Source organism: Rhinopithecus roxellana, chromosome 6, assembly GCF_007565055.1.
Source record: "Rhinopithecus roxellana isolate Shanxi Qingling chromosome 6, ASM756505v1, whole genome shotgun sequence".
Classification (NCBI taxonomy): Eukaryota; Metazoa; Chordata; class Mammalia; order Primates; family Cercopithecidae; genus Rhinopithecus; species Rhinopithecus roxellana.
The window spans coordinates 116963717-116990818 of record NC_044554.1 but is presented as its reverse complement, the minus strand read 5'-3'; the positions used below and the strand labels follow the sequence as shown (position 1 = coordinate 116990818).

At 37.8% G+C, this 27102-nt stretch overlaps 2 protein-coding genes across 8 annotated transcripts in view; one reads left to right on the top strand and one right to left on the bottom strand.

Moving 5' to 3' along the window:
* Nucleotides 1-11706, top strand: part of ABCB4 (ATP binding cassette subfamily B member 4) — a 70329-nt gene extending 58623 nt beyond the window's left edge. Inside the window, exons 24-28 of one of the 3 annotated variants that reach the window (XM_030932680.1) lie at nt 2284-2440; nt 3437-3634; nt 5189-5395; nt 10126-10272; nt 11105-11706. In XM_030932680.1, coding sequence (XP_030788540.1) covers nt 2284-2440; nt 3437-3634; nt 5189-5395; nt 10126-10272; nt 11105-11311 — 916 coding nt within the window. In that variant the 3' untranslated portion in view covers nt 11312-11706. The remainder of the gene's footprint in view (nt 1-2283; nt 2441-3436; nt 3635-5188; nt 5396-10125; nt 10273-11104) is intronic. The other 2 variants (XM_010370645.2, XM_030932681.1) reach the window with 2 other exon arrangements.
* The window catches only part of CROT (carnitine O-octanoyltransferase), a 61044-nt gene continuing 45064 nt past the window's right edge, over nt 11123-27102 (bottom strand). For 4 of the 5 annotated variants that reach the window (XM_010370643.2, XM_010370642.2, XM_010370644.2 and 1 more), the window contains 5 exons: nt 22380-22503; nt 21397-21475; nt 21218-21311; nt 20974-21093; nt 13604-14865 (listed from right to left, as the gene is read on the bottom strand). In XM_010370643.2, coding sequence (XP_010368945.2) covers nt 14745-14865; nt 20974-21093; nt 21218-21311; nt 21397-21475; nt 22380-22503 — 538 coding nt within the window. In that variant the 3' untranslated portion in view covers nt 13604-14744. Of the gene's footprint in view, nt 11246-13603; nt 14866-20973; nt 21094-21217; nt 21312-21396; nt 21476-22379; nt 22504-27102 lie in introns of those variants that run through there. The other variant, XM_030932683.1, reaches the window with a different exon arrangement.

Sequence of the window (27102 nt, the reverse complement as noted above, 5' to 3'; positions counted from 1 at the left end):
CACATATAAACCTGGTCAGGATGATGCAAATTTTCTCATTATGGAATATAGGCAGAAAAAAATCATAATTAGAAAGTTGCTGGTGACCATGGACTCAAAACAGGGTTATATAGCTTACTATTATCTACAACCAAAACATGGCCTGGAAAACGAGATGGGAATACTTGATGGAAGTCTGGCAAAGGCACTCTCTCCTGAACCAGGCCTGAGATGAGATGGCCCTGCCAACATTTGCCTCTCAGCTTCTCCTTTTTCCTTGGTTTCCAAGGCAAACTACTGGTCTGTTTGATGCCTTCTTTTCATAATGTGCTCAGTACATTCCATTAGGTTGCAATCTAGGCTTGAAAGAGGGAAGCCACTCTTTTTAACATCATTTAGTATGTTTCTGCTCTGGTGGGATGATTTTAAAGCAGTGGTGAACGGCCATTTTTGAAACAGGGTCAAGACAAAAAAGCAAAAGTGTGTAAGAGCTGGTATTTTTTTTTTTTTTCATCCAAAATTAAAATTACCATGAAAAAATGTATCTGTATAATCTTTGTATCAGGATCCCAGCAGGAAACAAATGGCACAGCAAATGGGTTAAGTGATGAGTTTGCTAAAGGGTCTATTTACGAAGGCCTGGGAAGTGTTAAGGTAAGCAGTACCCAAGAAGGAAGTTAACACCCCAGCAATACCCAGCTAGAAACTGCTACCACCCTAAGCCTAAAGGCAAGAGGAGGGAAAGATTGCCAGAACTCAGCATAGGTGCTCTCTGTGGTCTTTGATGGAGGGACAGCAACTGCACAAGCAATCTGACAGGAAAGAAGCCAAAGAAACACATCCCCTGGCCTCACTCCCTTCCAGCCTCCCTATCCTCTGCTGTGCCTTCCATTGGCCAAACCCTGTGAAACCAGAGGACCAGAAAACCTTTTGATTCCGTTCATGACAGTTGGAATCCCCAGACATGGAGTAGGGAGATAGAAGGTAGAGATGGGTAAAAAGTGAGGAGTGATTTTGGGGGACAAATGGAACTAGCAGCTGGGGATTACAACTTAGAGTACAACTATTGTATTAAAAATATTGAGAACGTTTCTGAAAGTGAAAACCGTTGGAAAGTTACATTAATCCTGCTTCCTTTCTTTTTTAAAATCATTGAAATGTTAAATTATGGAAACCTAGAAGACAGCTTTTTACTCTTTCATGCTAAAACTAAATAACAGGCAGTACAGGGAAGCTATGCAGCCACATGTGGGTTGTTCATCACTATTTTAAAACGTAGTTTTTGGCGACTAACCTTTTCATCATATTTAAAGGAAAGCCTTACTATACCTCTCATCCCAGCCCCTAGGCACTAAAAACCCATTTTTAATGTCTTAGCTTGAGAAGTTTGGGAGGTGAAAACTTAAAGTTCTCTATTATTACTAGAGAATTCCCACTTCTTTCTCTGGGATAGTGCTAGTATCAAAAGTAAATATTTTGTGAAGTTGTAGATCTCAGGATCTTTAGCCCTTCCTAAAAGTTGTCATAATCAATATCCATCCTTTAAAGAGCATATAATTAGAAAATAGAACTTTAGTTTAAGGTAACCTTTTTTTTCCAGAGTGCTGTCAATAGTTATTTTAACTTTTATTTTAGGTTCAGGGGTACATATGCAGGTTTGTTAATACAGGCAAACTCATGTCGTGGGGGCTTGGTGGTCATCAAACCCAGGTACTAAGCATAATAACTGATAGCATAGTTAATTTAATTGTAAACAAAAAGCTATTTCTAGGAAAGGCTTATTTTCCCTAACAAAAATTATTTACAGTGATGATGATGATCATTTGTGTGGTAGTATAGAAGAAACCACAAACTGGAAGTCAGTCAGGGCCTGAGCTTTCTTAGAAAAAGCTTACTTGGAACTGATCAAGGCCCTTACACACTTTGAGCTTCAATTCCCTCAACTCTAAAAAGAGTATAACCAACAACTAAAATTAGCTGAGCTCACAAATCAGATTCAGTTATAAGCTTCTTCTTGAAAGTAAAAACCTTTGGAAAGTCACAGTAGTCCTAAGAAATTAGGGGCTCCTATGCAAAGGGAAGTCAGAAAGCAAGTCGAGAAAAGGCAAACCCTCACGAAGTGGATCTTGCCCCTCTCCTAGATTTATCTTGTTACTAGAATTTTATGGAAATGTATGTTGGGGAGAAAGGGGGTGATTAAGGAGTAAAGAGGAAAAATATTGGTAAGCTCTATGCCTTTAGACTTTCAAACATCATGGAGTTAATTATATAATCTAATTTTTGAATTCTTCTCCTTCTGTCTAGGGTGTTTTCTGCAATTGTGTTTGGTGCAGTGGCTCTAGGACATGCCAGTTCATTTGCTCCAGACTATGCTAAAGCTAAGCTGTCTGCAGCCCACTTATTCATGCTGTTTGAAAGACAACCTTTGATTGACAACTACAGTGAAGAGGGGCTGAAGCCTGTAAGTTCTCTGATGCCTGATGATGCTTGATCAATTTTTCCCTAACGCTTGCTGTCTGTTAGATTATAGCTACAGGATAAGTTTGTGATGATTACACCAACATGTGTTTAATTTAATTTGTAATATTTATATAGCTAATATTTGGGCAACTTGACTGGCATTTAAAAACTTCATAGGTGGTTCAAGGATCCTGAAGTTTAGCACATCAAAATAAAAAAAAAAGGAAAACCAGATATATTAGAACTGAATAGTTTCCACAAAAATTTAGTCATTTCTACATAAAGGTATAATTCTGCCATGTTAACGCAATTAGCAGTTTGACTTTAGTCACTTTTTATAATGGTTAAATATAATTGGTAAGAAGGCAGTTCATTCACAATGAGAGTAATAATCCTATGCTTTATTATCTACAAAGGTAACTTAAACTCACATCTGAGTGTTCTTTGTATGACACAAGATGCTACACATTGTCATATACAAGCAGCTGTGCAGGTAAAGAGACTGGGACTTACACAGTCTTTCCAGGACTTTCCCAGGTATTTCATGTTCTGATAAAATTGCTGTGTCCAATAAGTGAGATAAAGAAAGTGAACTTAAGAAACTGCCAGAGTTTGTCATCAGGGCTGTCCACTGAAACTTTGGTTAGAAACTGTTGCTAAATTTCCAAGTCTTCAGAGCCTTTTGGACACTGGCTTGATTCCAGCTTCAGAATCAGCAGTTGGGAAAGCTAAATCAATATCTTAAAGAAATCAGAAACTGAGTTAGATAACAACTCATGGTAATGACTTTTTGTCTAATCTCACCTGTACCTCTATCTCTCACCTTCATTTCACATCATAATAACTTGCTATCAATATTAACTGGCACCAGAACTATACCAAATATAAATTTTATGTTTCTCTACTACAGTCTTTGGTAAAGTTTCCTTGAAATAATATTTCTTATTCCAATAATTATCAGTCCAATTATAATAGCAACATTTAAACATTTATTCAGGATAAATTTGAAGGAAATATAACATTTAATGAAGTCGTGTTCAACTATCCCACCCGACCAAACGTGCCAGTGCTTCAGGGGCTGAGCCTGGAGGTGAAGAAAGGCCAGACACTGGCCCTGGTGGGCAGCAGTGGCTGTGGGAAGAGCACAGTGGTCCAGCTCCTGGAGCGGTTCTACGACCCCTTGGCGGGGACAGTGGTGAGCACATTTCCTTAGTAACTTGATTGAAGGCTATATTTTAATTGGCACAACCAATATTGTCATAATGGAAAATATTGGACAAATGTAGACCCAGAATCCTGTTTGATACAATGACCACATTCTATAAACCCCAAACTGGCACCATATCCAAGAAATATATGGGGACAATAGGACAGAATGTCTGGAATTCAGTCTAGTTCAGAAAATACTGAATATAAAATTAATTTTTACCCTGCCATGGACCTTTCCGGTCAGCCTGATTTTTCTAAGCAAACACTGACTTACTGGCTTATAAAGGTGAACCACAAACTCCTGCCCAAATTCAAAGTTGACTTCCAAAACAGGGTGCTACCTGCTTATTGCCTCCCCACCGCTTTCAGTTTTGCTACCTTCTCTTATCTTGAATTCTAGGCTCTAAACTTTGACTTTGATCCTCAACCTCCAGCTCTTTCATATTTGGCTTTTGTCATTGATTTTCTAGCATGTAGCCCCCTGGCTCTCTTCCTTGAGTGAAGACCAACTCTTACCGATAATGCTTGTATCTGCCATAACCTTGGGACGGCACCCATGACCAAGCCCTGGGAGCCTGTCCCCATTAGACAGTCACCAAAGTGTTAAGCCTTGTTTAAGTTGTTTTATTAATAGTTGTTAAGCCTAAATCAGCCTTGTTAAGTCTAATTTAGTTGTTTCTCTCTGGAAATCTTATGCTTTGCTATTATAACTATTCTGCAGGTAACATAGGCAAACCAGCTCACCAAAACTCTGTAAATGTCAAGTGCTGATACTATGGTGGGAATTTTTTTCTTTATTGAGATCAAGACTAGCTGGGCTTGTGTCTAGTCCTTTGCCTGTAACCTTTACCTTACAGAAGGCTGTATTTTCAAGTACGTATTACAACACTTCCCTAGGAGCACCATGCCTCCTGCCTATAGCAAGTAAAACAAAAACAAAACCATCACTGCCAGCAAAAATAAATCTCCCAAAGACACTGCCCTTTGTAACTTGTCCATTTTCCATTGGATTCTTGTCCTTAGCGCTATCAGAGAGGTGGGGGAGAGTTAAGGCTAGTAGTTTTCAGGGAAAAGAGAGGTAGGGGTAGGACCAGAGTCAACCAACTTTTGGAATCTGGGGGCCAAGCTTCTGATCAGCTTTTTCACTGGTGTGTGTGGGGGAGGGGGAAATCAAGTCAAGTTGAAGGGTTACGATTATTCTGGGGACAGCAGACCTGAGTGGGACACCTTGATGCAGGCTTCTTTAAGGCAGAGTAGGACACAGATGGCTGGAGGAGGGCAGACAAGGACAAAGCGAAGTGTGAAAAAAGAGGGTCAAATGTGCTACCATTTTGCCAGTTAGACCAAGATAGGGATGGCTTAATCACCATAAAAACCATCACGTTGGCCATGCTGGCCTCAATAGTATAAGTCTTGGAGGGTTGTTGTTTTGCAGCTGCTGATGCCCTCATGCAACAATCCTCCAAATGGACAATCTAGTAACTTTTTAGTTTTTTTCTTTTTTAAACCCTCCTTATAGTTTGTGGACTTTGGTTTTCAGCTTCTCGATGGTCAAGAAGCAAAGAAACTCAATGTCCAGTGGCTCAGAGCTCAACTCGGAATCGTGTCTCAGGAGCCCATCCTATTTGACTGCAGCATTGCCGAGAATATTGCCTATGGAGACAACAGCCGGGTTGTATCACAGGATGAAATTGTGAGTGCAGCCAAAGCTTCCAACATACATCCTTTCATCGAGACGTTACCCCATGTAAGTTAACGGGTAACTTCTTAGCTGAAATCAGAAGAGACTATTTTTTATCCCCCAAACAATTACCAAAGTTACGCCAACAAAATCTTGTAACAAAATATGTTGATTTACTAACATTAACAACTTGGACAGGGCACTTGACTTCAGGATACCAAGCTTCCTTATTTGTAAATGGGAATACGTCATGCCTACCTCATACAAATGGAGTGAGAAGCTGAAAACCACCATACTTCAGGTTGCAGACTGGTGATTGAGGGCTGCATTTAGACTGCAGTCATGTTTGATTTAGCCCTATGGTACTTTTAAAACAATTATAGTTTTTATCTTGAGATAATTATAGATTTACATGTAGTCGTAAGGAATACAGAGATCTTATGTACCCTTTACCTAGTTTCTGCCAATGACAATATCTTGCAAAACTGGTATACAGTGTCACAAGCAGGATACTGATATTGATACACTCCACCGATCTTATTCAGACTTCCCTTGTTTTACTTGCATTCATTTGCATAAGGATTTAGTTCTGTGCAGCTGTATTGCAGATGTGGATTCATAGATCCACTAATTAAGATACAGAACACTGGCGTGGTGGCTCACACCTGTAATCCCAGCACTTTGGGAGGCCAAGGTGGGTGGATCAGGAGGACAGGAGAGTGAGACCATCCTGGCCAACATGTTGAAACCCTGTCTCTACTAAAAACACAAAAATTAACCAGGCGTGCTGGCGGGCACCTGTAGTTGCAGCTACTCAGGAGGCTGAGGCAGGAGAATTACTTGAACCTGAGAGACGGAGGTTGCAGTGAGCCGAGATCGCACCATTGCACTCCAGCCTGGGTGACAGAGTGAGACTCTGTCTCAAAAGAAAAAAGATACAGAACATTGCCATCTCCATAAAGATCCCTCATATTGCCCTTTTAGAGCCATGCATACATCCCTTCCTCCCACCCTCACTCCTCCCAAACTCTGGCAAACACCAATCTGTTCTCTGTTTGTATAATTTTATATTTTAAAAATGTTTTATAAAAATATATACAGTATGTAAACTTTTGGGATTATCTTTTGTCATTCAGCTAATTCCCTGAAGTTGTGTGTATTCATAGGCATTGCTTTTTATTACTGAATAGTATTCCACAGTATGGAGGTACCACAGTTTAACCACTCACCTGTTGAAGGATAGCTGGGTTATTTCCTGTTTCTGGCTATTGCAAATAAAGCTGCTATAAATACTTGTATACAGGTTTCTGTATGAATTCAAGTTTTTATTTCTTTGGGATAAAGACCCAGGAGTGGAGTTGTGGAGCAGTATGGCAATTTCATGTTTAGTTTATAAGCCACTGCTCAACTGTTTTCCAGAGTGGCCATCCCATTTTACATTCCTACCAGCAATGTCTAAGTAATGCAGTTTCTCTGAATCTTTGCCAGCATTTACTGTTGTCATTAGTTTTTATTTTTACCACTCTGATAGGAGTGTAGTGATACATCACTGTGGCTTTAATATGCATTTCCCAATGGCAAATGATGTTGAACATAGTTTTTTATATGCTTATTTGCCATCTATATATCCTCTTTGGTGAAATGTCTCCATGTTGTTTGCCCATATTCTAATTGGATATTTTTCTTTTACTGCTGAGTTTTGGGAAGTTTTTCTTTTTTTTTTTTTTAACATATTGTAATTACTGTTGGATATGTAGTTTGTAAATGTTTTCTCCCAGTCTGTAGCTTGTTTATTCATCCTATAAGAGGATCTTTTGCAGAGCAAAAGTTTTACTTTTGATGAGGTCCAATTTATCAATTCTTTCTTGTATGGATTATGCTTTCAGTGTCAAGTCTAAGAACTCGTTGCCTAGCCCTAGGCCCAAAATATTTTCTGCATTTTTTTTCTAAAAGTTTCATAGCTTTACATTTTAAATTTCAGTCCATGACCATTTTGAGTCCACTTTAAACATGTGTAGCCCCAGAAGGATGGCTTGAGGTCCCTAAAAGTGATGGTAGGGACAATTCATTTTATGGCATTCTTCCAGCATTCGAGGTTCCACTGGGTTACACTGACGTAGAGCTTAATTGTTTTTGCTTTTAGTTTCTGCTATAGTTAGAAATCACTCACACCCACAAATAAAATTTTAAAAACCTTTCATTTTGGTTAGTCTTACCAACCTTTAATGCACAGGCATTGACCTGAATCAAATATTGGATTTGATTGTGAATAGAAAAATTTACAGCTTCAGCTCTGAATGTAGGTGACCACTGGACTTTAGGAAATTAATTCACATGATATACATCACTGCATAAGCCCTGCAAACTGAACTGACTCAATTTACCTCTCTATTCATGTTCTTTCTCAGCCTAGAATGTTATCTCAAAATCTAGCTCCCCAAACTTCTCTAAAAAGGTTTCTTTCATTTATTTCCCCTTTTTTTCCTTCTTCCACCCTGTCTCCACAACAACTTCTATCTCCCTATTCTGGTCTTTCATAGTGTGCTGTGTATACTACTACAGTCATGTGTTACATAACATTTTGGTCAATGACAGACTGCATATACCACAGTGGTTCCCATAAGATTATAATGGAGCTGAAAAATTCCTATTGCCTAGTGACATAGCTGTTATAATATCATAGTGCAACACAAAATTCATGTGTTTGTGGTGATGCTGGCATAACAAAGCCACTGCGCTGCCAGTTGTATAAGAGTATAGCACATACTACTATGTACAGTGCATGATACTTGATAATGACAACAAATGACTTACTGGTTCATATATCTGTTATACTATTTGTTGTTACAGTATACTCCTCCTATTTTAAAGAAAGTTAATTATAAGATAGCCTTAGGCAGGTCCTTCAGGAGGTATTCCATTAGGCAGGCATTGCTGTTGTAGGAGATGATGGCAGCTGTGTGTGTATTATTGCTCCTGAAGGCCTTCCAGTGGGACAAAACATGGAGGTAGAAGACAGTGATATTGATTATCTTGATCTTGCATAGACCTAGGCTAATGTATGTTTGTATCTTAGTTTATAACATAAAAGTGTGAAAAGTAAAAAATAAAAAATTAATTTTTTTGAGACATCTGCTCTGTTGCCTAGGCTGGAGTACAGTGGGATGATCATGGCTCACCGCAACCTCTGCCTCCTGGGCTCAAATGATCCTCCCATGTCAGCCTCCAGAGTAGCTGGGACAGGTGCACGCCACCACGCCCAGCTAATTTTTTGTATTTTTGGTAGAGATGGGGTTTCACCATGTTGCCCAGGCTGGTCTCGAACTCCTGACCTCAAGTGATTCACTTGCCTCAGCCTCCCAAAGTGCTGGATTATAGGCATGAACCAGTGTGCCCAGCCATAAAAAATTTTAGACTGAAAACTTATAGAATAAGGACATAAAGAAAGTATCTTTGTAAAACTGTACAATGTGTTTTTAAGCTAAGTGTTATTACAAAACAGTCCAAAGGTTTGACAAATTTAAAAGTTCACGCCTGTAGTCTTAGCACTTTGGGAGGCCGAGATGAGAGGATTACTTCAGGCAAGCCCAGCCTGGGCAACATAGGGAGATCTAGTTTCTACAAAAACAAAAACAAAAACAAAATTAGCCAGGCTTGGTGGCACACTCTTGTAGTCTCAGCTACTTGAGAGGGATTGCTTGAGCCCCAGAGTCCAAGGTTGCAGTGAGCTATGATCACACCACGGCACTTTGGCCTGGGTGAAAGAACAAAACCCGATCTCTAAAATAATAATAATAATAATTTAAAAATTTATAAAGTAAAAAAGGCAAAGTAAGCTAAGGTTAATTTATTGTTAAAAATTATAAAATTTAGTGTAGCCTAAGTGTACAGTGTTCATAAAGTCTGCAGTAGTATACAGTAAGGCCTTCACATTCACTCACCAGTCACTTACTGACTCACCCAGGCAACCTCCAGTCCTGCAAGCTCCATTCATGGTAAGTGCCCTATACAGGTGTACCATTTTTTAATCTTTTATACTGTATTTTTACTGTTCCTTTTCTATGTTTAGATACACAAATACTTACCATTGTGTTACAATTGCCAGTATTCAGTACAGTTACATGCTGTATAGGTTTGTAGCCTAGGAGCAATTGGCCATACCACACTGCCTAAGTGTATATAGTGATACCATCTAGGTTTGTGTAAATACTGTACAATGTTTGTGCAACAATAACATTGCCTAATAATGCAGTATTCAGAACATATCCCAGTCATTAAGCAATGCATCATTGTAATTTGGTCCTTACTTGACCTTACATTGAATGATTTATATGTACAGTTTTTCTCTGTAGATTATAAATTCCTTTAGGGCAGGAACAAAGCTGAATTCATTTTCATATTTTTCACAGTTCATAGCATAGCATGTGCTCAGTAAATATTTAAGGGAATAAATAAGTTTGAAAGAATACACTAGTATCTACATGGATCATATGAACATTTGAAATTTAAAAAAAGACTTTGAAAGTATTCGTATTTAACCTTTATAGGACTCCAGTGACATCAGATTAACTGGTATTATAACGGTAGGAACTCGAAAATTTGCTCAACTTTCTATTGTAGAATACCATTGAGAATTAAAGTCACTAGTTTTCTAGTTTGATTTTAAAAATAAACACTTTGTTAAGTTGAAATGTTATAGAAACTGTTATTGACTCTAAATGTTTTTCTTATAAATAGAACTGTCAACTGTTAAGCAACAGTTCATTCAACATCTTTATAACTTGGTTAACTTGCAGAAATATGAAACAAGAGTGGGAGATAAGGGGACTCAGCTCTCAGGAGGTCAAAAACAGAGGATTGCTATTGCCCGAGCCCTTATCAGACAACCTCAAATCCTCCTGTTGGATGAAGCTACATCGGCTCTGGATACTGAAAGTGAAAAGGTGTGTGTAGCCTCCCAACTTATGTCCTATTCAGTTTATGAAATAGAAGGGATTTTGTTGTCAACCATGAAAAAAACACACACAAGCACAGGGGAAAGCATGGAACTTTAGATAGTGAGTTTTTTTTAATTTTTATTTTTTTGAGACAGGGTCTCACTCTGTTGCCTAGGCGGTAGTGCAGTGGCGCAATCTGGCTCACTGCAACCTCTGCCTCCCGGGTTCAAGCGATTCTCTTGCCTCAGCCTCCCAAGTAGCTGGGACTACAGGTGCCTGCCACTATGCCCGGCTAATTTTTGTATTTTTAGTAGAGGCAGGGTTTCATTATGTTGGCCAGGCTGGTCTCAAATCCTGACCTTGTGATCCGCCTGCCTCGGCCTCCCAAAGTGCTGGGATTACAGGCGTGAGCCACCTTGCCTGGCCGATAGTGGTTATTTTGAAGTAATGGAATACTTTATTCCAAATTTTCTAAAATGATTATTTTATAAACAAAGCATTCAAAAGAAAAAAAGCTGCACAAATTACATTTTTAGCACCTTAGGAATGAAAAACTGGAAAATACTCAAAAGGGAACTAGTTAAACAGAAGATTAGAAAATTTAAATACTTAACAAATTTTTTTACAGCATGGCAACCCATTTGTGTTATATTTAAAAAGCAGAACATAACTATGTAGATTAAATGTTGATTATACAAAATACACATGCATAAAGTTCAAAGATTCTAAGAGATTAGAAATTAAGTTTATTAGAATGGTAACATTTTCAAATTTACTTGAATGTTAAAACTAATTTATACAATTTTTGTGATAAGGTGTCTGTCTGATTTATCAATAGGTTGTCCAAGAAGCCCTGGACAAAGCCAGAGAAGGCCGCACCTGCATTGTGATTGCTCACCGCCTGTCCACCATCCAGAATGCAGACTTAATAGTGGTGTTTCAGAATGGCAGAGTCAAGGAGCACGGCACACATCAGCAGCTGCTGGCACAGAAAGGCATCTATTTTTCAATGGTCAGTGTCCAGGCTGGGACACAGAACTTATGAACTTTTGCTACAGTATATTTTAAAAATAAATTCAAATTATTCTACAATTTTATCTGACTTGTAAAAGAAGTTTCTAGTTTGTCATCATAAAACATAAGTATATCTCATTCTAAATCAATTTAGAAGATCCAATTTGGGGTTTATTACGGCATTTGAAATTTGAGAGTTAGAAGTGACACCTGTCTTGAAGTATTAAAACAACAGGCTGGCTCTCCCTAAGTTATTAGAAACATCCAGAAAAAGAACAAAATTCAAGATAAAAGTACAGGTGTAGAAATATAGAAGCCACAGACATAGGAAAATGGTCTTATGGTCCTGAATGGGTTGGGTAGACAAGATAGTTTGGGAATAATTTTCCCAAGTACAAAAGAAAAATAAATTGTTTAATAGCCTCATCTCTCTTGGTAATTTTCTAAATAATTCTATTATGGAATCAAAGTTTTTTAAATGAATGAATTTCCAGCTTTATCATCCAAGACCAAGAGAAAATGAAATTGTCCCTATCTAGCTAACTCTGAAAGCACGTATCAGTTCCATTAAGCAAGAGAGAGCCCTGTCATTAAGTATTTCTTTAAAGTTTTAAACTCGTTAATTTAAAATGTACAATTATCAATATAATTTGAAACATCAAACATCAACGATACATGCTGAGTTTCTATAGCAACTGTGTCCTCTTTTATAAATATACTACTTTTCCCAGAAAATCCGTTTTTCCTACAAGGAAAGGTATGTTTAATGGAAAGCCAAAAATATTCTAGACAACCCCTAGAAGCTAACCACATTGAAATGTTTCCGTATGTTTTCCCTTTGTTTTCTCCACAATTTTCTGCAACAAATTAGTTCTTAGTGTCGTATCAGGTTGTTAAATTCAGTAAATTATCCAAAGTTCTTCTAACTATAATAAACCATATTACCAAAGAATTTTTCAAATGTGACCACTGTGTGAGTGGATCAAATTTCAGATTAACCAAGACAAAAGTGAGGCAAAAAGTGTATTACTGCAGTGACCCAAAGTAGTATTCAACCTGTTTCTCTATAATGATTCCCAAACTTGCCTGGTCAGAATCACGGGGCATCTATTCCTAAACAAAATAATAGATTCAGTAGGTCTGGGTTGAGACCCAGGAATCTGTTTTTTAAAATGCACTCTAGATGATTATTCAGGTCAGGCAAGTTAGGAAAAGTGGTGAGGTGTGACTGAGAGGGGGTTTCTGTGCAGGTGATGCAGTTTCCAAAATACCCCACTCATTATACATTATAGGTTGAGTATTCTTATCTAAAATGCTTGGGATCAGAAGTGTTTCATATGTCAGAATATTTGCATTATACTCACTGGCTGAGCAGCCCAAGTCCAGAAATCCTAAATGTTCCAGTGAGCATTTCCTTATGTCAGCACTCAAAATGTTTTGGATTTTGGAGAATTTCTGGTGTTCAGATTTGGGATTCTTAACCTGTATTTGAAAACCAACCAAATGATTCTAAATACCCTTGCTGTCTAGTTTACAACCCTGCACTAGAGTGAGGGAAAAGGTTCTTAGTTCAGATCTCATCTTCCTTTTCTATACCAACCATGAAGAAATGTATCAAATGTCACAGAAGCCAACTCTGAATGTTTTCACAGAGAAACAGTACTGGTGCTTTTCAGGACAGAGGCTGGCACGGTGTAAAGGGCTTAACTGTTAGTAATAAATCAGTCTTATCAAATTCAGAACATACGTGTTTTTTAAAAGGGATGTATAGAATCAGTACACTGAATATGATGTAATCTTTATATATATTAAAATGTCTGGCAGATTGCTATAGTGCCCAATAATCATGCCCTCTCTGCCCACTCTTTTACAAAGTGACTTTCTCTTATCAAGAGATTACTTTTTCCCCACTCCTTAAATCTGGACTTCCCTTGTGACTTGGTTTAATCAACAAAATGCAGCCAAGTGATGGCATGTGACTTCAGGGCCTAGGCCTCAAGGGACCTTCACCTCTCAGAACACTCTCACTACCAAGTAAGGAAGCTCAATTTTGAATACTGGATGACGAGAGACCATGTCAGGAGAGAGAGTCCCAGCCACCAAATTTGCAGATAGTGGGTGAGGTGATCTTAAACCTTCCAGCCTCAGTCCTGGTTGCCTGATGATTATAGCTGTATAAATAAACACAGGCAAGACCAGCAGAAGAACTGTCTAGCTATTATCAACAACTGACATGAGAAACAATAAACGGATACAAGACACTAAGTTTTGGATGGTTAATTACACAGCAACATATAACCGAGGTCAAAAAGCACGAGAAAAGCAAACAGGAATGAATCATTTATTCAAACATAAAAAGCTATATAATTTTGGCAGTTTCATTTTTTGAGAGTAAAAACTACAAAATTGAACAGCGAGGAGGAAAAAAATTCTGATAATCTGATTTAACATTAGTCCTTTAAAAATCACTGTAACACGTTTAAATATAAGTGCTTTATTTTTATGTTCACAAAACTAATTATAATACACCACAATGAATTTTGTTACAGTTTTATGTGTGTGTGATAGAGGGTATACATCTCCATCTACTACCTAATTTGTCTGTTCAAAACAGTTATTTTTCTTTGTTTTTTTTTTTGAGACAGGGTCTCACTTTCTTGCCCAGGCTATAGCATAAGGGCACCATCACAGCTCACTGCAGCCTCAACCTCCTGGGCTCAACTGATCCTCCTGTCTCAGCCTTCAAGTAGCTTGGTCTACAGGCACACATGCACTATCATACCCCACTAGTTTTTTGATCTTGTAGAGACAGGACCTTACCCTGTTGCCCAGGCTGGTCTCAAACTCCTAGCTTCAGGCAATACTCCCACCTCGGCCTCCCAAAGTGCTAAGATTATAGGCATGAGCCACTGCACCCAGCCCAAAAGAGTTACTTTAGATCACCATTAAATTGTAGTGGTCTTTCCCATCAAACATAAGAGGCTTGTAACCCTGTGGTGAACATAGAAGGCATTGATTTCAGGGAAATTAGCATAAAATAATGTAATTCATACCCTTTGGTAGCTAAAAACATTAAAGTGCTTGACAGATGGACTCTACACTGATGTCCAGAGAGAGGATTTATAACCCATGTAAGTACCAACAAAAATACTTAAAAATTAGAGTAAGACTTGCATTGTTAAAATTTATAGATTTGGATTGTTGAGGCTTAAATACTGCATAGTTCTATATTCACTGTGTCATGATTTGCATTGCTGCTGCATCAGAGGAGCTTAAAAATATTTCTACTTTCTATGGCAGAATAAATTTAGAGAGCATGATTCCACTAATTTCTACATTTAACAAGTTTTCTTGTTAAAGGAATGTTAGCAAGTCAACATTCCTTCCCATCTCATATTACCAACTCACTCCCAGCACCCAGTTTAATGATATGTTTTGGTAAGTGCTTAATAGATGATTCATCTCTAAAGATGAGTAGTGTTCATCAGCTGTATCATATCATAAAAAGCACAAAAAGTCAGCTGAACTAGCTTTTCGGCATCAGTCTCGGGACAGGATTTCCAGGCTGAACAGGCCACAACAAACCTGTGAAGCATAAATAATGATTAATGATTACACAAAAGGCTCCAAATAGTGATGGTGAATACAACCAGGACTTTATTTCATCTGGATATTCATACATGAAATGTGAAGTCTTGCTGACATTAGGTAAATGTAACCTGACACAACTGAAGGTAAAGCCATATCTGTAGATAATGCTAAGGAACACCTCATTCATTAGATGACTAGAGCCTAGGGACAAAGGGGAACAAGTTAGCTAGAGACCTAGAGTGCTCTGAAGCTAGGTCTTACTACGTTTAAAACAGAACAAAAAACCTCCTTCCTAGAAAATCCTTCCTAAAGTGCTACTGGAATGAGTTGGAATATAAATTCATGCTACAGTTTTTAATGAAATTTAAACTGTTTTTAAAGAGTATAGTACTTGAAGAAAGTTTGAAAAAAAACGGGAGAGAAGGATAATAGGTGAGAAAGGCTATTTCTAGAAAAGTCAAAAAGAGAAACTCTTGGGATCAAGTCATGCCTTCTACCATCTTTCTCAAGATACTCCTAATAGGAAATCCCAGATCTGGCAAGTGAGAAAAGTGGCCCTGGGAAGCTGAAATAAATAGGAGAGAAGCCTGACTTAGAGCTAGTCTTCCATTTTACAGAGAGAAGTTTCCATAGCAAAATATGAATTAGGCTCAAAATTAAAATGTGCACTGTAATGCTTCTGGAAAACTATGCAATTTTCACATCACTTAAAAAAAGAGTAAATTATGTCTTCAACATGTGCTTTAAATTAAACAAAAAGAAATAAAAATAAGAACATGCTGTGGCCCAGTATATAATTATGAAACCACTGTCTGAGTGGATTATATTTGCAGAAAGATAATACAGAAACCTTTAGGAAGTCCTGCCTTGTTTTCACCTAGTGATTCATGATCAAGAATCGTTCTCCAGCTACACCGGGCATGGAATTCCCAGATATTTAGCAGCATCTAAACATGTTTCTCTCCACAGATGAACTGTTCTTATTCAAGTGTCAATTTTTTAAAACAATTTCAGTTATCTTTCTAAATTATAAAGAACAGCCTTTCCTACATGTACAGACAATTCATGAAAGGAACACAATGCCAAAAACAATAAAAAAAAGTTTTACTTCATAGGTAAACAAGTAATTTATGTTATTTTTTGCCTATCAAATGGGTAAAGACTTTCTTTTGAGAAAGACTCTCACTCTGTTGCCCAGGCTAGAGTGCAGTGGCATGATCTCAGCTCACTGCAACCTCCATCTCCCAGTGTGAAGCAATTCTCGTACCTCAGGTTCCCAAGTAACTTGGACTACAGTTGTGTGCCACCACACCAGCTAATTTTTGTATTTTTAGTAGAGATGGGGTTTCACCATGTTGGCCAGACTGGTCTTGAACTCCTGGCCTCAAGTGATCCACCCACCTTGGCCTCCCAAAGTGCTGGGATTACAGGCATGAGCCACCATGCCTAGCCTAAAGAATTTTTATAATAACTAGAGTTGGCAATGGTGTGATGAAATGAGAAAGGATACATTTATAACCTTATACATTATTTGTAATGATGGAAAAACAAAATAGTAGAGAAGCAGTTAGATAAATCATAGGAATTCTAAGACTGGAAATTATACAATCATCAAAATATCGCAAAGCATACTTAAAGGCATTGCAAACTGCTTGAAATAATAAGAATGAAATTCACAAAAAAGGACACAAATATTTACAGTGTAAATATACAATCTACATACATTATAGGTTGGGAGCATCATATAATTATAGTCTTATGCCATGTAATGGAAATGTAGATAACTTTGTTCTTATGTATTTTTTATATTTAACTTTTTTTTTTTTTTTTTTTTTTTTTTTTACAATCAGTATGGAATACATTTAAAATGCAATGGTCTTATCTTGGGGTAGAAGAGATAAAAGGAGAGGCAGGGGAGGCAGGCACACTCAGTGTAACTTTATGTCAATACATTGTAATTTCTATCTTTTTGCTTTTTCATTTTTCTGAAAATGTTTCTATGTTGTACCAACCCTTGCCCTACTTGCTTTAGTTTCAATGTTCCTATCATAGAAGGGTCCAGTGCATGTCATAAAAGCCATCAAAAACAGTCTTGAATAATCAGAACGCTTCTGTGAGATTATTTAACAACAGTTCTGGCACTGCTTCTACTATGTCTTCCTCCTCGTCATTTGGCTCTGGTTCAGAAGCACTCATCTCCTTCAAGTCACCTTCTGTTAATTCCTGTGGTGTGGTGACTAATAGTGCTTGATTTTTAAAAATTTTTAATAGAGATGAGGTCTTACTATATTGCTCAGGATGGTCTCAAACTCCTGGTCTCAAGCAATCTTCCCACCTTGGCCTTCCAAACTGCTGGAAATAGAGGCATGAGCCACCAAATCTGGCCCAACATCCATACCTTGAAACCCTTCACCTTCCTCCGCCTTTTTTTTTTTTTGGCCATATCCACAATCTGTTACATGATTTCCTAGACTGACTCTGTCGTAAATCCTGTGAAATCATGTACATCTGGACATAGTTTTCTCTAGCAGAAATTTATTGTTTTGGGCTTGATTGCTTTCATGACTTCTTCTATAACAACAATGGCATCTTCAGTGGTGTAATCCTTCCAGACTTTCATGATGCTCTCTTCCATTGGGGTAAAAGACAATCCTTGGTGACCATCCTTTCTATTAAGTCCTGCATGTAATGAGCCTAATAGGTCCTTATGACCCCCGATCTAGAGCCTGAATTAGAGACATTTCTGGGGGCAAGTAGACCAAAGACTTTGACACCTTGGGTGTTTAAATCATGGGCGTTCTGGGTGGCCAGGGTCACTGTCCAAAATCAAAACAACTTTAAAAGGCAGTCCCTGCCTGGGCGCGGTGGCTCACACCTATAATCCCAGCACTTTGGGAGGCCGAGGCGGGTGGATCACGAGGTCAGGAGATCGAGACCATCCTAACACGGTGAAACCCCATCTCTACTAAAAATACAAAAAAATTAGCCAGGCGTGGTGGCGGGCGCCTGTAGTCTCAGCTACTCGGGAGGCTGAGGCAGGAGAATGGCGTGAACCCAGGAGGAGGAGCTTGCAGTGAGCTGAGATCGTGCCACTTCACTCCAGCCTGGGGGCCAGGGCAAGGCTCCGTCTCAAAAAAAACAAACAAACAAACAGGCCGGGCGCGGTGGCTCAAGCCTGTAATCCCAGCACTTTGGGAGGCCGAGACGGGCGGATCACGAGGTCAGGAGATCGAGACCATCCTGGCTAACACGGTGAAACCCCGTCTTTACTAAAAAAATACAAAAATCTAGCCGGGCGAGGTGGCGGGCGCCTGTAGTCCCAGCTACTCGGGAGGCTGAGGCAGGAGAATGGCGTAAACCCGGGAGGCGGAGCTTGCAGTTAGCTGAGATCCGGCCACTGCACTCCAGCCTGGGCGACAGAGCGAGACTCCGTCTCAAAACAAACAAACAAACAAACAAACAAACAAACAAACACGCAGTCCCTTACTGACTAGGTACTTCCTGACTTCAGTGACAAAGCATCAAAGAAACCAATCCAGAAAAAAAGGTTATCATTGTCCAGGCCTTCTTGTAAACTAGCAGCTGATGTTTATCTTTTCCCTTCAAGGCTCAAAGTTAACAGCTTTACAGACAAAGGCAGTCCTGATCATAAACCCTACTGCATTTGCACAAAACAGTAGTGTTGGCCTATCCCTTTCTGCCTTAAAGCCTGATGCTTGCTTCTTGTGATGGTTAATACTGAGTGTCAACTTGATTTGATTGAAAGATGCAAAGTATTGATCCTGGGTGTGTCTGAGACAGTGTTGTCAAAGGAGATTAACATTTGAGTCAGTGGGCTGGGAAAGGCAGACCCACCCCTAGTCTGGGAGGACACCATCTAATCAGCTGCCAGCGCAGCCAGAATATAAAGCAGGCAGAAAAACGTGAAAAGACTAGACTGGCTTAGCCTCACAGCCTACATCTTTCTCCTGTGCTAGATGCTTCCTGCCCTTGAACATTAACTCTAACTTCTCCAGCTGTGGGACTCAGACTGACTTCCTTGCTCCTCAGCTTGCAGCTGGCCTATTGTAGACCTTGTGATCATGTGAGTTAATGCTTCTTATATACTTCTTATATATATCCTATTAGTTCTGTCCCTGTAGAGAACCCTGACTAATATACTTCTCTTCTTTATGAACAAATGTCCTTCATGGCATTTTTTTTTCCAGAATAGGGCACATTTGTCTGCATTAAAAACCTGTTCAGGCAGATATCCTTTCTCCTCAGTGATTTTCTTAATGGTGTCTGGGAACTTGTCTGCTGCCTCTACTTCTCCTGTTATCTTGACATTTTTAAAGCCAAACCTCTTTCTAAAATTATCAAACTATCCTTTGCTGGCCTTAAATTCTCCAGCTTTAGATCCTTCACCTTCCTTTAAAGTTGTCATATAGTAACTTTGCTTTTTCTAGAATCATAGTAGAGTCCATAGGTACGGCTTTTTATAGCAATCCTGTACCCACAAAAAAGCTGCATTTTTAATTGGAGATCAAAAGGTATTTTGCAAAAAGGGCAAAGTTTTAATGCCTGCTGGTGTAGCTGCAGCAAGAGCTTCACAAATTTCCTTTTTTTTTTTAATGGTACTCATACTAGATTTATTTATGTTGAAATGATGGGCAAATGCAGCTACAGATCTCAATCTATCATACTTATCAAGCAATCAGCTCTTTATTGTAATGTCATGACTCTTCTCTGCTTCTTGGGAGCACTTCCAGTATTACTAGAAGCACTAGATATGGGTCCCATGGTATTATTCAATGTTTATAATACTGTACTACCCACAATGAAAAATATATGAGAATAGAACCACGAAAGATCACTTTTTGTGATCCACTAAAGAGACAAACTGCTTATGCAGAGATGATTAGCATTATATAACATCTTAAGGAGATACTTGCAACTCTTTAGCTTACCACAATAGCAACATGAGGTGACTACAAAATTATTATAGCAGTACAGTACATACCACAATTAATTTTATGCAATTATGACTGAAAACTGCATCTTTACATTTGTTTACATTTCTCTCGACTCCAAATGTCCCCACATAAAGTCTGTAAGGGCTTATGTTCATACATTTTGAAAAATTTTAACTTTTTATAGTAGATTTGTGTATATTTTATGGTAGTAAATGATGAAATAGATGAGTATCTGTATATATTTTATGCATGCATGAATATTTTAGTTTTTGGATATTTCTAAGCTACACAGTTTTGAGTTTTTTTCAAATTGTCTCAATCTCTAAAAAATTTTCTCATTTATTTAAAATCTGCATATAAGTGTATCCATGCAGTTCAAACCCATGTTGTTCGAGGGTCAATTGTATGAGAAACTGAAATATGTCATGCATATTACCATTCCAATTTTTCACATTCTATCTGCAGTGCCTCCAAGCCTGCCCTCTTCTTATTCACATAGTGCTAAATGTAGCCACGTTAATTTTTACGAAGCCAACTATGCTTTGAAAGGTCCCCTGTAAAGAGACTGCCAGACTGTAAATAAGGACCTTACAAGCCTTGCTATCACTTTCATTTTATCTTGTTCTCCACCACTTTTTTTTATACTGGGTTTTGATCTTTTCGTTCTCATTCTTTCCATAAACATAAGTCAAACTCCACACAGCCCAAATGAACTGCATCTGAATTGGTAAAACATGTTTTAAAAAGTATAATTTACCCAATCTCTTTTCTCTATCTCATTAATATTGTCTATGACTACATGAACCACTATATATTTAAACATTTTATCTGAGCTTACTATAAAATACCTTGTACAAACCAAATATGTTCACGGGTATACTGATTTTGAGGATGATGATATGATTGCTGAAACGACTGAAACAGTGTTCTGCATAAAAACACCTAAGGGACTGATCTGACAAGTGTCTCAAAAGCAGGACAGAGAAACATGAATATGCATTAAATGCCTAAGTAGAAAAAACAGATACTTATGTAGCAAGTGACAGATGGCAATATGAGAATCACAGTGTAGGAAAGGCATTTAAATAACAAAAGTAATACCTTTCTTACTCTATAGCACTGTACAAATAAAAAAGAGAAGCCTCACCTGTCATCTCTGATGTGGTAGAAAAATCCATAACCATTGTGTACCATGGGAACTACCACTCCCTGGACTCGTAAATAGCCAACCAGACTTGTTGAGAGAACAAAATTTCCACCTCCTCCGCTGTGTGGCACAATAAAAGGACATTTTACTAGGCCTACAGATGCTTATATTGTTTCTAAAAAGCATTTAACATATAAAAAAAAGAAGCTAATTGATGAAGTTGTTAAACACTACACTATATTACCTTTTGGAAAAAAGTGGGTCCGTAAAGAGTTCTGGAACAGGAAGACCTTCCTCTTTCGCTATGAGTAAGAGACCTAAAAGGTGACGATCAAATCCTGCAATGAAATCCCAAATCTAAAGTTAGAAAAAAATTTTTCACCATGAGAGATTTTTAAGTCAGAAAAATTTTAACATAAGTACCTTTTCCAGCTGAACAATCTTTCATCATTTTATTATGCTTTGCAAAAGCTTGTAACATCTTTTGCTGCCGCTCATGAAGCTGTATTAAAAATCGAGAGACACTTCAATAACACACTGTGCAAAACCCAAATAGAAAAAAATCCTAAGCTCATTGTAATTAGGATTTGGGTAATTTGGGAGAGGAAAGAAGATTTCTAGGAAGATCTATAATACATACTGCTATATCTTTCCCTCAGTTATTCTATCGCCTATTCTTCCCTGTATGTCCTGCTTCTTATTTCTTTCCTGGAATAGGAAACTATGAACTTGTGGGCAGCACTGAAGTGACATTAACAAGTCACTTGTTATAAAGTGTGTAACATATACACTATAAAGATACAAAGATAGAAGCAAGATTTCAAAAATGAAAGCATAACTAAACAAATGACAATAAAACAGTTCTATAAAATTAAGATACAGGCACTCATATATAACCACATCTAGCAAAACTAAAGAAACAAATATAATACTAAAATAACAGTGAGAAGGAAATTTGCTGTTGTCTAAATGCTTCAAAAAAAGAGTATGAAACAAAGCATACAATTGTCCTGGTTCCAGTATATGAAACAAGAATCTGTGATTTCAAAAACATTCAACCACATCAAGAAAACCCTCCTTTTAATGGCACCTTGGAACTTCTGCACTTTATTAGTGTTGTTCTAAAGGTAGATAAGAAGTCCTGAAATACCTAAAGTACTGAAGACCCTTTGCCTAGAAATTAACACAAATGGGGTCCTTTTCCCGTCTTCCCTGTTTCTTAGTCTTTCCAAGAAGTACACACTTAACTGGTGAATGAACAAATACTTTAAAAACCTCAAAAAAGATGTCTCAAAGTATTTTAATGATCCAGGAAAACTGAAGCAAAGAAGTTAGTTACTCAAAGACCACAGTTCCTTTAGAACAATTAAACAAATCTTGTGAGTTTTTTCTTTTCCAATACTCACACTGACGGAAGGATCCTGCATGGACTGGCACCACCTGACTGCTTCAACTGTGCATGATCGCATAGTCTCTGTACGGCCATGATAAAAACATCTTGTCATAGCTGTTTCATAGCAACAACCAGGGCTACAAGAAAAAATTAAAAGAGTGTATCATAAGAAATAAAATGTTCTAACATCATTACAGATATAGTTGCCTAATAAAGCTAGCTTTGTTCAGAGAGTAAGCCCTTTAACACAGATAGGTTGGAGATTTTCAATAAAAAAGAGCCTATTTTCAATACCAAAGAGCAAAAAGTACTCTGATAATGTGGGCTGTTTCAAAGGCATGGCTGCTGTCAGGTATACATTATAGCCTCTAAGATGGCCCCCTGTCATTCCTGCCTCCTGCTATTTATGCTCTGCTGTAACCCCTCACTTTTGAGCGCAGGCTAGACAGTGATTTGCATCCAATGGAAAGAGTACAGCACAAGAGATGGGATATCACATCTGAAATTAGGTTACAAAGAGAGCTCTCTCTTGTTCTCTTATTTCTCATCTGAAGAAAGTCAGCTGCCATGCTGAGGGCTGCCCGATGGAGAGCCCTAGTGGCAGAAAACTGAGGACAGCCCTCTGGACAACAGCTAGGGAGGAACCAAATCCTATTAGTTCCCGTGGGTGAGGTGAGAAGTGGACCTACCCTCAGGAGAGCAGATGACAACAGCCTTGGCTGATACTGACTATAACCTCATGAAAAACCTTAATTAAGTCAGAGGTACTCAACTAAGCTGCATCACAAAAAAATGACCCACAACATTGTGATATAAAATTACCGATCCATAAAATATGTGATATAAAAAATGTATGTGTTTTTTTATTATATTTGATTATTATATATTATATATATAAGATCATATATAATCTTATATATATGATTATTATATATTATAATAAATCTGGTAATTTATTATACAGAAATAGGTAATACAGAGTCCTTGACCTTTAATGCCTCCATATAGAACACGAAGGACTAGAATAAAGTAGAAGTATAATTTAAGAAGTTCCCCAAAGTGATACCTGTTTTCCTGGGTTGGAGAATGATATAGCAATTTTAGGTATAAAACTCTCTTACTTTCTTGTTGGTTAGAATTTGGAGTCAAAGAGATCAAATAAAGTGAGAGTGAAAAGTCTCTGATGTGGGTACTAAGAGGACTCAAACAGTTTTCAAGCCTCTTCTGTTCAGTGTTTCTGTCTCTGGAGTGAAATGGTATCCCTTCAAAGTGTGAAGAGAAAGTGTGAATAATATTTTTAAATAGCACTAAAATAACATTCTTTCAGGAAAACAAATTAAAAATAAATGCAGTAAAAATGAGTAACAAAATATTACCACTGTAACCTCAAATGAAATAATGCATCTTAGCAATGATCTTCAATGACTACTAAAATGTTAGGTAAAAAAATTCAGGGAGCAAACTTTTTATAATAGATGCTGGCTGACAAGTAAACACACTCTCAATCTTAAACTATGGAGTAGAAAACAAAGAGCATTAACTATTTATTATTGTAAAACATAACCAAAATAAGAACTGATGCTTATTATCAATCCTCTAGCTCTAACTACCAGTTTACAAGACACACAGGAGACTGAGCAACATGTTAAATATCAACATGGGACACAATCAGGAAAATTCAGAAAACTCTACAAGATAAATGACCCAGTTTCTTCATCAAATCAAATACAATAAGAGAAAGGTAGGAAAAAGATTCCCATATTTAAAAAAGACTTAAGAGGCGTATCAATCGAATGCAATGTGTAAAATTTATTTGGAACCTCATTTGAACATATCTTCTATATAAAAAAAATACTACGCGAAATTTCCAATGCCAGCTATGATGAGCTAGTTTGCAGCAAGCAAGGAACAACAACAAAAACTGGATTTAAAAAACATCTATTTGAAGGCTTTGCAGAATTTTTTTTTATTATACTTTTAAGTTCTGGGATATATGTGCAGAACGTGCAGGTTCATTACATAGGTATACATGTGCCATGGTGGTCTGCTGCACCCATCAACCCATCATCTACATTAGGCATTTCTCCTAATGCCATCCCTCCCCTAGGTCCCCACCCCATGACAGCCTCCAGTGTGTGATGTTCCCCTTCCTGTGTCCATGTATTCTCATTGTTCAGCTCCCACTTATGAGTGAGAACATGCGGTGTTTGGTTTTCTGTTCCTGTGTTAGTTTGTTAAGAATGATGGTTTCCAGCTTCATCCATGTCCCTGCAAAGGACATGAACTCATCCTCTTTTATGCTGCATAGCATTCCATGGTGTATATGCACCACATTTTCTTTATCTAGTCTATCATTGATGGGCACTTGAGTTGGTTCCAAGTCTTTGCTATTGTGAAAAGTGCTGCAATATACATATGTGTGCATGTATCTTTATAGTAGAATGATTTATAATCCTTTGGGTATACACTGGGATTGCTGGATCAAATGATATTTCTGGTTCCAGATCCTTAAGGAATCACCACACAGTCTTCCACAACGGTTGAACTAATTTACGCTCCCACCAACAGTGTAAAAGTATTCCTATTTCTCCACATGCTCTCCAGCATCTGTTGTTTTCTGACTTTTTAATGATCGCCATTCTAACTGGCATGAGATGGTATCTCATTGTGATTTTGATTTGCATTTCTCTAATGACCAATGATGATCAGCTTTTTTTCATATGTTTGTTGGCTACATAAATGTCTTCTTTTGAGAAGTGTCTGTTCCTATCTTTCACCCACTTTTTGGTAGGGTTGTTTTTTCTTGTAAATTTGTTTAAGTTCCTTGTAGATTCTGGATATTAGCCCTTTGTCAGGTGGTTAGATTGCAAAATTTTTCTCCCATTCTGTAGGTTGCCTGTTCACTCTGATGGTAGTTTCATTTGTTGTGCAGAAGCTCTTTAGTTTAATTAGACCCCATTTGTCAATTTTGGCCTTTGTTGCCATTGATTTTGGTGTTCTAGTCATGAAGTCTTTGCCCATGCCTATGTCCTGAATGGTATTGCCTAGGTTTTCTTATAGAGTTTTTATGGGTTTAGGTCTTACATTTAAGTGTTTAATCCATCTTGAGTTAATTTTTGTATAAGGTGTAAGGAAGGGGTCCAGTTTCATTTTTCTGCAATGGATAGCCAGTTTTCCCAACACCATTTATTAAATAGGAAATTCTTTCCCCATTGTTTGTTTTTCTCAGGTTTGTTACAGATCAGATGGTTGTAGATGTGTGGCATTATTTCTGAGGCCTCTATTCCGTTCCATTGGTTTATATATCTGTGTTGGTACCAGTACCATGCTGTTTTGGTTACTGTAGCCTTGTAGTATAGTTTGAAGCCAGGCAGCATGATGCCTCCAGCTTTTTTCTTTTTGCTTAGGATTGTTTTGGTTATACAGACTCTTTTTTGGTTCTGTATGAAATTTAAAGTAGTTTTTATTTTAATTCTGTGAAGAAAGTCAGTGGTAGATTGATGGAGATAGCATTGAATCTATAAATTACTTTGGGCAACAGTTAAAGCAGCCAGAATATGAGGGCCAAGATCTGGATAGAAGAGCAGCTCTTTGAAGTGAGGTACCTTGGAGTCTTGGCTCCAGGCCCACTTGTCTGTGTAGTCTTGGAGGAAGTCCCACCTGTTTAGGGACCTGGAAGATATCATACCTACCTGCTCCCCAGGAATAGACCCACCAAAACTGTGCATTTGACTGTGGACACAGAAGCAGCCCTTTAACCCAGCTCCAGTCCTACTCAATGGTGGTCCTAGAGATAGTCCCATCTGTCCAGGGATCAGGCAGGAGCCATGCCAACCTGTATTCTCATAACAGCCTGCTGACTATCTAATACATAAGCAGTCCCATGACCTGGCTGCAGCCCCACTCAACTGTAGCTCTGGAGGCAGTCCTGTCCACCCAGGGACCAGGCAGAAGAAAGTCCTTACCTGCTGAAACAAGTCCATAAAAACTGGAAGTGATTTATTTAAATGCATAGACATCAACACAAGACTACAAGGATAGGCAAGCCTGACTCCACTGAAGAAAACTAACAAAGAAATCAAAATGGCATACTAAAAAATTCAATAAAAAGAGTAGTAATGGAGTAATTAAGGAACAAAAACAATATAAGACCTAAATAAAACATATAACTAAAGTTGTATGTTTTATTATCAGTTATATGTTTTATTATCTTCTTTATCAGTAATTATTTCAAATGTAAATAATTTCAAATGTAACTCTCCAATCAAAGAAAGAGATTGGTAGACTGGACTGAAAAAACCTGAAAAAACATGATCCATCTACAGGCATACCTCACAGATATGGCAGGCTCAGTTCCAGACCATTGCAGTAAAGTGAATATTGCAATAAAAAGAGTAACACAAAATTTTTGGTTTCCCAGTATATACAAAAGTTGTATTTACATGATACTGTAGTCTATCAAGTGTAAAATTCAATATGTATAAAAGCCTATTGGTTCTGCTTTTCTGAAGAACTCCAATACAGATCCTTATCTTACACCATATACAAAAATTAACTCAAAAATGGGTCAAAGACCTAAAGTAATAGCTAAAATTATAAAAATATTAGAGGAAAACACAGGGAAAAGAATTCATGATAGTGAATTTGGCAATGATTTCCTGTGTATGACACCAAAAGCACAAGCAACAATAGAAAAAAATAGATGAACTTCATAAAAACTTAAAACTTTGTACATC